The following is a 12,300-nucleotide window of genomic DNA, read 5'->3' on the forward strand; positions in this document are numbered from 1 at the left end:
GGTTGATTGTGCCTAGCTAATAAGAAGAGCTAAGTTAACGTTACAATACAGCTGGGTTGTCTAGGGTAGCACTTTGTAAATAGGTGGTGCCACAGTTACACTGTCATTCTGTGGGAAACACTAGGATCACTTAACAAATCTGAGGTAAAACATTCAAAACAATTATGATTAAGTAAATTTCAATTAAGTATTTTTTTTCAGTCCCTTTTTCTCAACAAATTAAAGTGCTGGTTTGATCGTGATTCAATGAATTAAAGCCAAAGAGTAAAATTTATAAGTAACTTCCTGGCATCGGTGGCCCACTTCAAGCACACTGCCTATAATCAAAATTTTAACCACTTAACGTTATCTGTGAAGCCGTAGTCCACTGGTGGATTACATTCCGACAAAAATGGCCTTGTTACGTTGGCAAGGGTCCAGACGATCCAATCCAGTAAAATATTTAGTCCAAAACGCATTATTATATCAATAAATACACACGGACTGCTATTGCGTCGCTTTATATTAGCCTAACAGCTAGCATGTAAACAAAAAAACGCATCTACACATTGACCTTTTATGTGACACCTTAATTGACTCTATAGAAACTTCCATGCCCTGTTCACGGCCTACAATAGCCAATGAGTGTCCACGTAGCCAGGAAGTGCCAGTCCCCTTTCTTTCATGTATACACCGACACCGAGCCACCAATTGTGCAGAGGAAGACTGGCGCTTCACAAACACACATAACACGGAACAGTTAAAAAATATGCAAGAATATTTTCCACAGACATATTTATATACTGTCGAATACAAAAACACCTCGCGCTGGAATTCCGCCACAGCGCCGGAGAACTTTAAGCCCTGTAATATATCTCCCATATATTTTGAACTATTCCTTTAAATGAAAACTGCTTTTCAGACCTCTGTGTGTATAATTATTGCGCCTACAACATAAGTTGAAACACACTCTTTGACCAGAATAAGGGATTAGGGATGAATTCATACCATAATCATTCGGTCCCCGGGCCTGAGCCTTCCATCTCCTTTGGCTGGATCCTGGACGATGTCATGGATGTAACATCCATGATCATTACCTTTGGTCAGGGTGAAGCCCAGGCTGCCCTTTTCTGACTTCACCAAGGACACCTTTAGCTCTACATCCTAACAACAGAGATGAATCACAGTTACAGGAATTACCCTCTGTCTGAATAAATCTTTAAAATTTAGATCCACATTTTACTGTAACCCCTTTCTGAGTCAGACATCAGAAATCCACTGATCACTAACTTTCTATCTTGATAGCTTCCCTTCCTCAGTCCTTACCGGGACAAATTCCTCCATGTCCTGAACATTGCCGGGCACAGTTAGGTTTAAGGGCAGAGGCAGTGGAGGAGGCAGGGGATCTGGGCTTGGGGCAGTGGGGGAGGACACAATATGCAGGGGGGATGACTCCAGCTCAGCTGTCACAGGGGATGAAGGACACCTTTCCAAACAACCAGAGAGACAAAATCATACAAGATACCAAAGAATATAATTGAATGCTGATGACCATTATTTTAACATTGATCAAGTACCTCTTTGTAAGGTCCGATCTGGTCAGGTTTGGGGAGTAGAAGGCTGAGTGGCCAGTGTCATCCAGCTGACCAGTGCTGTCGTAGCGTCCCAGTCCCAGGTTGCTGCTGTTGGGGGTGTGGTAGACACTCCGCTCCCAAGTTTGCCTGCTGTGCTCCACAGTGCTCGGGCTGAAGGCTTCTTCCACCTCCTCATCCCCATCAGTGCTGTCGCTGTAGCTGTTGTGTCGGCCGGGGGTTTTAAGCAGCAGCCTCTCCAGGGCCTCCTCCACGACGCCCTGACTCCTGCTGCCTTGTGTACTTGGAGGAGAGTTTGTCCTGCCGAAGCTCAGGCTGGACTCTGCCTGGTTCACCGGCTTCTTACGGGGTGATGGAATGGGCGTCTGGGAAGAAACAATTATAATTGACTTTCCAACAAATACTGGTACCTGAAATGTGCACACAGTAGTTAGGGACAAAAAAAAGGAGCATTATTTACTCACCAAAGCTGAAGTGTCCATTGCAGGAAGAACCCCACGGTCAGGCCTACAGAGGAGCAAAGTCACCTCCTGTCCTGTTCCTCGCAAGGCTGATATCACCTCCTATGTGAATGAATGGGAGGACACGCAGAGAAACAATTCCAAATAAATTATGCCATCAAACACCTTCCAACTCGATTTCCATTTATATCAAGATGTAACCGCAGCAGGGAGAGAGATCCTACTTACATGTTGCGAGAGTCCTTTGAGGGCGGTTTGATTGACCCGCATAATGACGTCGCCCACGTTGATGCGACCACTCTCCGCGGCTGGTTGGCCAGGAAAAAGCTTTTTAACCCGCACCATGCTGGAGCCGTGGGGTTCGTCAGGGATGCTCTCCTCTCGACTAAAACTGAAGCCCAGTCCTGACGTGTTCTTCAGCAAGCATACCTCAAACACATTATCTGTGGGGAGAAAAACATGCCGGTACAGTGAACTGGACACTCTTTATTTGCTAGTACGTGATGTGTGAATGTGAGCAAGGGCTGCACAATATGGTAAAAAAACAAAAACAAATCACATCAGGAGGTGGAGTGGGTTGGCTGGTCGGAAGGTCGACGGTTCAATCCCCGGCTCCCCCAGCCCGCATGTCGAAGCATGCTTGGGCAAGATTCTGAACCCCGAATTGCCCCTGGCGGCTGTGTATGAATGTGTGTGAATGGTGCATGCAGAAGTAGTATAAAAAGCGCAAATACAAATACGTTTTTATAATGCTGACATATTTTGTAATTTGTAATAAAGATCCACAATTATTGGGAATAATCTATTAAAATCATGACAATATGTTTTCTTACATCTGGAGAACAGGACTTGTAGGCAGGGGCATCTCTGCAGCACTATAGTACATTTCATTATAATTCCATTTTGGCATACATTTTACCTTCAACAAAAGTGCAGTAGGCCATTGTGTGATTTTGATAATATTTCAATTTATTGTATACAGCCCTAATGTGAGCTAAGTGTCCAGATGTGTTAACCCAGTACTATACAGGGCCCTCTCCAGGACGTTACCAGTCTCTCGGCCAACATATGCTGAGATGGGCTCAAGCCCCCCTGACCCTGTATAGAATAAGAGTGTATTAGATAGTGGATCAATGGTGGGAAAGACAAAGTAATTTGAAAATACAGGTCCGTAGCAGATTTACCATTACAAATATGTAATATATGCAACTATTCAGAAATGCTGATCAGCACCTGTTTGTGCTCAAGCTAGATTGTGACGTCAGGTTAATAATAAGTATAATAATCAAAAAGAGTGAGATGCTGAAACTCAAAATACATATTATTGATAAAGTTACACTATTTTTCTTCTCTTACTTTGTGACATTAAGAACCTGTTTCCTTCAGGCTTGGCCCATCCTTACACACAGATCCAATTATCAAACAATTCACTTGGGTGACTGGGGAAATCAAGTTACAGTAAATGCTTTCCCCAATATTTAACCATATCACATCATCAACATCTAGCATTTATGCAAACTTAGCAACAGAATCTACAGAATGGTATGTTGCTGCGCCACTGCCCAAAATCAGACAACTTCAACATAACCCTGCAAAATAGAAAAAATTATGACAGAAACATTCAGAAAGGATGGCCAAACACCACTGCTGATTTCTATTCTGTCTTATGTATAGGTGCTGGTCATATAATTAGAATATCATCAAAAAGTTGATTTATTTCAGTAATTCCATTCAAAAGGTGAAACTTGTATAATGTGTACATTCATTCCACACAGACTGATATATTTCAAGTGTTCATTCCTTTTAATTTTGATGATTATAACTGACAACTAATGAAAACCCCAAAATCAGTATCTCATAAAATTAGAATATTGTGAAAAGGTTCAATATTGAAGACACCTGGTGCCACACTCTAATTAGCTAATTAACCTGCAAAAGCCTTTAAATGGTCTCTCAGTCTAGTTCTGTAGGCTACACAATCATGGGGAAGACGACCATTGACACCTTGCACAAGGAGGGCAAGACACAAAAGGTCATTGCTAAAGAGGCTGGCTGTTCACAGAGCTCTGTGTCCAAGCACATTATTAGAGGGGCAAAGGGAAGGAAAAGATGTGGTAGAAAAAAAGTGTACAAGCAATAGGGATAACCGCACCCTAAAGAAGATTGTGAAACAAAACCCATTCAAAAATGTGGGGGAGATTCACAGAAAGTGGACTGCAGCTGGAGTCAGTGCTTCAAGAACCACCACGCACAGACGTATGCAAGACATGGATTTCAGCTGTCGCATTCCTTGTGTCAAGCCACTCTTGAACAAGACACATCAGAAGCATCTCGCCTGCGCTGAAGACAAAAATGACTGGACTGCTGCTGAGTGGTCCAAAGTTATGTTCTCTGATGAAAGTAAATTTTGCATTTCCTTTGGAAATCAAGGTCCCAGAGTCTGGAGGAAGAGAGGAGAGGCACAGAATCCACGTTGCATGAAGTCCAGGGTAAAGCTTCCACAGTCAGTGATGGTTTGGGGTGCCATGTCATCTGCTGGTGTTGGTCCACGGTCAACGCAGCCGTCTACCAGGAAGTTTTATAGCACTTCATGCTTCCTGCTGCTGACCAACTTTATGGAGATGCAGATTTCATTTTCCAACGGGACTTGGCACCTGCACACAGTGTCAACGCTACCAGTACCTGGTTTAAGGACCATGGTATCCCTGTTCTTAATTGGCCAGCAAACTCGCCTGACCTTAACTCTATAGAAAATCTATGTGGTATTGTGAAGAGGAAGATGCGATACGCCAGACCCAACAATGCAGAAGAGCTGAAGGCCACTATCAGAGCAACCTGGGCTCTCATAACACCTGAGCAGTGCGCCACAGACTGATGGACTCCATGCCACGCCGCATTGCTGCAGTAATTCAGGCAAAAGGAGCCCCAACTAAGTACTGAGTGCTGTACATGCTCATACTTTTCATGTTCATACTTTTCAGTTGGCCAACATTTCTAAAAATCCTTTTTTTTGTATTGGTCTTAAGTAATATTCAAATTTTCGGAGATACTGAATTTTCATTAGTTGTCAGTTTTAGTACTCACAATTAAATGAAATAAACATTTGAAATATCAGTGTGTGATGAATGAATATCCAAGTTTCACTTTTTGAATGGAATAATAATTCCATAATAATGAAATAAATCAACTTTTTGATGATATTCTAATTATGACCAGCACCTGTATTTTATCACTTTCAGAAAAAAGGAATTCCAGAAATACTCACTGATAATCCTCAATGGGGAGTTTCAGTCATATTAAAAGGATAGTTTCACATTTCTCTATCTTAATACAATACATGATCATATGTACATGAAAAGCATTCAGCCTGAGTTAAAATAGATAGATATACTTTATAAATATAAAGGCTGCAGCAGTCTGGGTTAGACAAATCAAGTGTGAGTCCAAAATTACAGTGTTATAAGTACCTAATTCCCGCTTTGTGTTACTAGTCAGCAAGCAAACACTATCCGTGGATGCAAAAAGATAGCATTTCATTTGAAAAAACTGTAAGTGGGTGGCAATGGTGCAAAAGATGAACAAAGCATGCCTTTGGTGTGAGAGACCAGGGTTCAATTCCCACTGTGACACATCCACCAATGTGTCCTTGAGCAAGTCACTTAACCCCTAGTTGCTCCAGAGGTGTGCAACCTCTGACATATATAGTAATTGTAAAATCACTTTGGATAAAAGCATCAGCTAAATGAATGTAATGTAAGCTTGGAAGTTACCTCTAACACTAAAATAAAAATTCAGAAACAGAATGACCATAACATACCACAGGTACACTGGGCACAAAGTAAAATATACTGTAGTTCACAGTTAATTATATATATTGTTTATACCATAAACTGGAATAACTGAGTAAGAGGAGGCAGCAGGTTAACCAGATACTAGCAGTTAGACAAAATAAACAAATCTATGTTCTAGGAAAGCAATCTTCAGTTAAACCAGCTACTGAGCTCTTAATAGGCGGCGGTGTGCTGTCAGTGGGTTGTCCACATGTTTATTTTCTTTCAAATAAGATTATTAAGAGCAAATTAGAGTTCAGAGAGAACAGAGTGTCTTAGTTTAACACAATTAAGTAAAACACTATTAATTGACACAATAGGGTATACTAAAATGGATTAACTCTAAGTTTTGGTTACTTAAACCTAAACATTTATAATCACACTGCTCGAGAATCCTTTGACTGTGTGCCATTTTGTCGCCTCACCTTGTGTAACAAAGCTGTACTCTGGTTTTTCTATGAGCTCCAGTGGCTGCTCCTTATTCTTGTTCAGGTTTCGGTCGCGGTCAGCACGTAGTGGAGTGCACCGAGGTGTGAGTGGAGCATGGACACTGTCTGTAGGCGGATGACCCTTCTCCAGCAACAAGTGCACTGTCTGAGCGAGAAAATAATTTACTTAATGTTAGCAGCCAGCAGGGCAACAACTAAACAGCTTGTTAGCAGGGTCATCCCTCACCTGCCCAGTGTCTCTGAGAGCCTCAACCGCTTGCTGGTGAGTGGCTCCCTCCAAACCTTTTCCATTGACAGCCACCACACGATCACCTGAGCACAGGACACAGAACTTTTAAGACACAAGAAGAGTCTAAATAGATGAACACTACTGTTTTAATCCAATAATTCTAATTCACACTATAATTAAGTCTTTGTTTTACGTCATTATTTGTAACATCAGCGTATGGGCCGTTACCTTTCTGTATCCTTCCATCGAGCTCAGCGGCGCCTTTTGGTATGATGGCTTTGATGTAGATGCCTCCATGTCGCACAGTTGTGTTGACTCCCCCCTAAGAAATTAACACACCACTTAGTGTAGTCAGCCAGAGAGAAAAAACAGTTCATTATGTATTTTCTATGGGGGTTGATGGCAAGTGTGGAGGTTTTTTTTTTTCTCTCCCTCATTTCAAGTGTAATTGCCAAATGATAAATGCTTTGTCTTCACTGTGAGTTAAGAGATATAATAATTTGGTACATGATGTATTTGTACTATTATTCTAAAGAAAATATCAACCAAACTTCACACGATAAGTATTTTAAAGTTTCCCGGAAATGAATGCTTAAGTTTGTGGACCTTACAATAGATCAGGGTTTTGTTTTTGCCTGTATGAACAGCACACAACAACTCATTTAGGTGGAGGAGGTTTTGCCATATGCGACACACCTTTGGCTGTTTAAAAATGTCATTAATATTTTCATGTCTGGTCAAACCCAATTCAGCAGAAGTGTTTTCCCACTCTGGCTATCTCTTGTTTGTCCGCTTATATCAACCGCATGTTAGACAAAAGTTACCTTAACGACCCAAACATGGCTAAAGACTAAAGAGAGTAGTTAATTACTTCATTTTTCAACAGTTCAGCCTTAGAATAACTTTGTAATGACACAGTTTTTCAGAAAGGTCACCATCATCAAAGCACCACCTCAGATGCGGTTAACCATAATGCTCCCTTTTCACCTTGTTAACAAACAATGTGACACACCCTTTTTTAATTTATGCTTTGGTTGAATATTGAAATTATTCTTAATGCAAGACAAAGCTTTTAATCGTATCACAATTATGAATTAGTTGAAAAAGAAAAAAAATCCTCCACTGTGATGTTAGACAAAAGTACAATAATAATCAGAGACAGTGAATTTTCTACTCTGTGCCTATTTGGTTATGAAAGTCTTGATGATGAGTTTATTGTTAAGATGACTTTTATGGTTATTTTAATATTTGTATTACTAATACAGCACGACACTCATTCATTTATGATTCTAAACACAAATATTTGACAGCAATCCTGGTTTGAAGACACACAGTCAAGTCATGTTATTGAGTGTTATTGTGACGAAGGAGTAAATCAATCCATGTCAACGAATATGTTGTTCAAAATCCCTCAGAGAGAGATTATATTAGTGGCACTCCAGTAAGTCACTCTACAGTTAGAAGCAAACATGTAGGAAATTATAAGAAGGCTCATTAACCAGTCCTGTTAAACTCTTTATGGTCCTTACTGTGAAGGTGCTAAAGATACTTTGTGACTTAATTAAAAAAAAAAAAAAAAAAAAAAAAAAAAAAAAAATCCTTCTTGATCAAACAAAAGATAGCATGCAAAAAGAATAACGAGGACAATATTCCCACAAGAGCTTCCCGATCTCACAAAAGAGCAAACCAAACCAAGCAACATATAAGCACAAACGGACAACAGTGACATGGAGGGGGGGGGCCAAAACAAAGAGAGGATTAAAACCTTGCCGAACAGTACCGTGACACTTATGCCCAGGCTGCTGTCTTTTTTGGACAGCTCAACGTCAAATAGTTCTCCTGGACGGAGACTATTGACCCCTGGGGCATTACCATTTAAATTTTCCATGGTGTATTCCTGCAAACAGAGAACATGGTATTAAGTCGAAGTCACAAGCTGGGACATGCAGGAAGAAAAAGGGATCAAGGGCAAGTGCCAGAGCTGAACAAGGTAATGCTGAGAAGAAAGCGAGACGATGTTACATTCAAGGAAGGACATACTGCCTTGCATTGACATTGTAAATGCAATGGTAGGCAAAGGTTATATACAACAGGCAGTTAGTTGTGCCAAGCATCTGACAGGTAATGTGTAATGCTTGCTTGTGGAAGAACAATTCTTATCCTCTTCAATTAAATAAAAGTTTATTTGCTCCACAGGATAAAAAGAGTTCTGATTTATAGACCACCTGAGCGGACAACTAATATGTAGCACGATGCATAAAAGAAAACACAATTAATTCTTAAACACAATGGCCCACCTTTTTGACCTTCATTTTCTCTTGACTACTGGAATAAGTCTCCTCGTCCATGTCTGAATCTCCCCAGTCAGAATGTTCGGAAACTTTGGGAGCTTCTGAGACTTTAGCTTTTCTAGTTTTGGGTGGCAAAGCCGGTGGCGTAGGGTCCAAACCCACATTAGGTTCTGGTTTAGTATGTTGGGCAATGGGTGCAGCTGTGGCAACGGCTCTTTCTAGGCACTGCTGAACTCCATTAGCAGGGGGTGGGCTGATTTTAGCAATACTGCTTGTCCTGGAGTTTTCAGAACTGAGGCTGGTATGCTGCTGGACTGAGGAGGAGGTGGATGAAGGTGTGTCAGCGCTGTGGAGAGGAGGACTGGGACTTCCTGTTCCCGCCTGCTCTTCTGACGAGGTATCAAAGTCCATTTCTCGACTCTGCCCAGAGTTGAGTGCCTTTAATGCAGACGTGGCTTGGTAGGGAGCATGGCCTGAAAAAGATTCTGTCAAAATGAGAACAGTGATATTAGTCTGCAAGTCTAGAAGTAAGAGAAAACACTGGAAACGCAAACTACACATGATGACAAAAAAGAAATGTGACAAAGAACAAAAAAACACAAAACATGACTTTTACACATATGAAAAAAGTACACTTATATCTCTACTTTTACCTCTGTAGAGCCTCTCTTTGGGCTGTGACACCATCAGAGTAACATCATCAGGAGCATTTTGGAGGATATCTATCGTAGTGGCATGAGAGAGCCCTTGTAGGTTCACATCATTCACTGAGATCAGCCGGTCGCCTGCATCAACATTACAGCTGTTACACACATGGAAGACAACCAGGTGTGGCAAGACAGAGAACTGCTAACCATTATGGTAAATGGTCTGTACTGATATTGCGCCTTTCTAGTCTTCCGACCACTCAAAGCACTTTTACACATCACTTTCAACCATTCATACCCAATAAACATTCATACACTGATGGAACAGCCATCGTGAGCAACTGGGCGAGCCGGGGGATGTAACTGCCAATCTTTCGATTAGCAGGCAACCCGCTCTACCTCCTGCCTCCACGACCGCTCAGCAGACAATTAAAAAAAAACAGATAGTAGGAAGAGTATAGCAAAACACTGGCCTACCAGGTTTGAGGCAGCCATTAAGATCAGCGGGACCCCCAGGAGTGACGGAGCTAATGATAGTGGCATGGTCCATACGACCAGAGTCCTCTCCTACAACCTGGAACCCTAGAGAACACAAACATTCACACACAAACATACATTAGGGGAATACATAAATGCCTTAAATCTCATTTATAAAACTTGTCATCTCTGACAGCTGTGTGTGAAAAAGGGTTGCTATTTAAGGAAAATGTGTATACCCACTTACCGAGGCCATATTTCGCATCTTTCTTCAGCTTTACAGTTGTGATTTCTCTCTCTGGAGATGGTAAGGCACTGAGCTTTTTCTTGAGTGAGTCTGTGCAGCAGAAGGACAAGTGGCAGTCGTTATATTTACTAGAATATGCCGTAGATACAAGGTGAGCGCTCAATTAATTTTTTCTGCATATCATGGTGTAATTTTTATTAATGTCACAGGGGATATACAGCAGTCCACTCAGAGAATTAGACTCTGTAGCTAAACTTCATAGCTACACTGTAACTATTAATCAGCTCTGGCAGACATACGGTGTTGCTGAGGGGCCCCTACTTTAGCACTGTTGGCTAATGGGCCTGATAAGATGGGTTAAGCTAGGATGAAAGGGAAGGTCATGAGTTCAGTGCCAAGCATGAAGCTATTAAATGGTGGGGCTGGGGCCAGTTTCACAGGCAGGCAGCACTGAGATTCAGTTCTGCATTATATAATTCAGAATTAGAACACAGACTTTTTTTTTTGGTTTGTATTTCCGTACTTGGCTGTGTCACGGTCAGGACACAGCCAACAGATTGAAGAGGAGGATTATGAATGTTACAAAATGAGTAGGAGAGCAGTTGGATATTTCCTGCATTTTGACATTATACTGTATATAAACCATGGAAATCCAGTGACTATGTATCCAACTATAAAGGAAGGAATCTATGTCGCTCATTTGTTCAACTTCACACTTTGTGGTGTATTGCGGAGGAGCCCTGGGAGTGCAGTGTCAAATAATGTGCAATTTGGTAAGGTGGTGGCGGTATAACATCAAATGTCACGTTTTGGCCAGTAACGTTTGAACCACAAGTCTCAGGAACAAAATATTGTTTTCCTAGATTGTGTAGGTCCAGACGAATCGATCCCTATAAGGAACACCTATTTCTAGATCAATATTCTGTCATTTTGAATCTTTTTCTAAATCTGTCAACAAGCAATACCAGAGGCCGAGCAATCGGCCTGTTCCAAGCAGCCACGTTTTGAATAGAAAGTGCTCTAGTCTGGGGGAAATGAAAGATATAAATTTACATACCATTAACAGATGTTGGGGTTGAAGGTGGTCCAGAGGAACTGTGCATACTGACACCTGGCAACAAGACACCAGAGAAGATCAGCAAAGCTTTGGCTTTGTACATGATACAGAACAATGAAAACTTCTTGTCTGCTTCTCTGCTGGCAATAATATAGGGAAATGGTCATGGAAACATGTTCAATCAACATGCTGAAGCCCCCTGCAGGGTCAGATAAGTTTATGTGAAGGAAATAAAATAAACAAAATATAAACTTAGACACAGCCGCAAGGAAAATTTGTCTAAAATAGAGCGTTTGTTGCGGTTATTTCCATTGTATCCCTTTCCTGAAAACAGGCCAACAAAAGAACATGGTTTACGTCAAACTGCTTTGCGCCTATAATTCAATGAGGACCAAAATCTTGTTGTTGTGCGTTCCAAGCCTTTGTGCTGGAAAGAAAGAAAGAAAAAAACTTTATCTTCTCTCCCCAAAGACTAGATAATCTATTGAAATTGGTTTCTAATATAGATAATAAGCATTCAAGCCAGGAATTAAGTTATAATGTTTTCAAATAAACTAAAGTGATTTTACTTTTTGAATTTTCATGAAAGCCTTTTTGAGATAACGGCGAAAATACTTCCTACCAGGCAACACTGTACCAATGTAAGTATTGAATGTAAAATGTGCCACCTGCATTTTACAACACAGGATTGCACAATTGATATGTTGTAGGCCTTTAACATAGATTGATAGGAGCACAAATTTACATACATTTCAGGTGGGAACTCTACACCACTAGTGCTATGCTTCACCAGAGAGCCTCATCATCCTTCACATGTCAGCATCCTTACCAACTACATATGCTTGACCAGTATCCTCTGTAGAAGAAGAGTCAGATTCTTTTTTGGGTCTGCTACTCCAGATGGGGTTGCTGTGGGACATTGTGCCAAATGATCTGAGAAAGACAGTGAGAGAAAGTGGAGATTTAGACCAAGGAGGCTTCATTCTTACTAACAACTTTTATGTGTATTAGGTTTTTATGCATACAGAGTCCTATTCAACT

At 41.1% G+C, this 12,300-nt stretch overlaps 1 protein-coding gene across 5 annotated transcripts in view; it reads right to left on the reverse strand.

The window, feature by feature from the left end:
• Nucleotides 1-12,300, reverse strand: part of ptpn13 (protein tyrosine phosphatase non-receptor type 13) — a 49,346-nt gene that overhangs the window by 6,604 nt on the left and 30,442 nt on the right. For 3 of the 5 annotated variants that reach the window (XM_038733397.1, XM_038733398.1, XM_038733401.1), the window contains 15 exons: nt 12,089-12,192; nt 11,260-11,313; nt 10,203-10,292; nt 9,956-10,060; nt 9,485-9,616; nt 8,838-9,316; nt 8,306-8,437; nt 6,769-6,862; nt 6,538-6,623; nt 6,288-6,456; nt 2,261-2,475; nt 2,036-2,134; nt 1,557-1,936; nt 1,306-1,465; nt 988-1,143 (listed from right to left, as the gene is read on the reverse strand). In XM_038733397.1, the coding sequence (XP_038589325.1) occupies nt 988-1,143; nt 1,306-1,465; nt 1,557-1,936; nt 2,036-2,134; nt 2,261-2,475; nt 6,288-6,456; nt 6,538-6,623; nt 6,769-6,862; nt 8,306-8,437; nt 8,838-9,316; nt 9,485-9,616; nt 9,956-10,060; nt 10,203-10,292; nt 11,260-11,313; nt 12,089-12,192 (2,455 nt within the window). The remainder of the gene's footprint in view (nt 1-987; nt 1,144-1,305; nt 1,466-1,556; nt 1,937-2,035; nt 2,135-2,260; nt 2,476-6,287; nt 6,457-6,537; nt 6,624-6,768; nt 6,863-8,305; nt 8,438-8,837; nt 9,317-9,484; nt 9,617-9,955; nt 10,061-10,202; nt 10,293-11,259; nt 11,314-12,088; nt 12,193-12,300) is intronic. The other 2 variants (XM_038733399.1, XM_038733400.1) reach the window with 2 other exon arrangements.

This window comes from Micropterus salmoides, unplaced genomic scaffold, assembly GCF_014851395.1.
Source record: "Micropterus salmoides isolate LMB-PRFRI ecotype aquatic unplaced genomic scaffold, ASM1485139v1 Ms_hic_scaffold_20, whole genome shotgun sequence".
Lineage (NCBI taxonomy): Eukaryota > Metazoa > Chordata > Actinopteri > Centrarchiformes > Centrarchidae > Micropterus > Micropterus salmoides.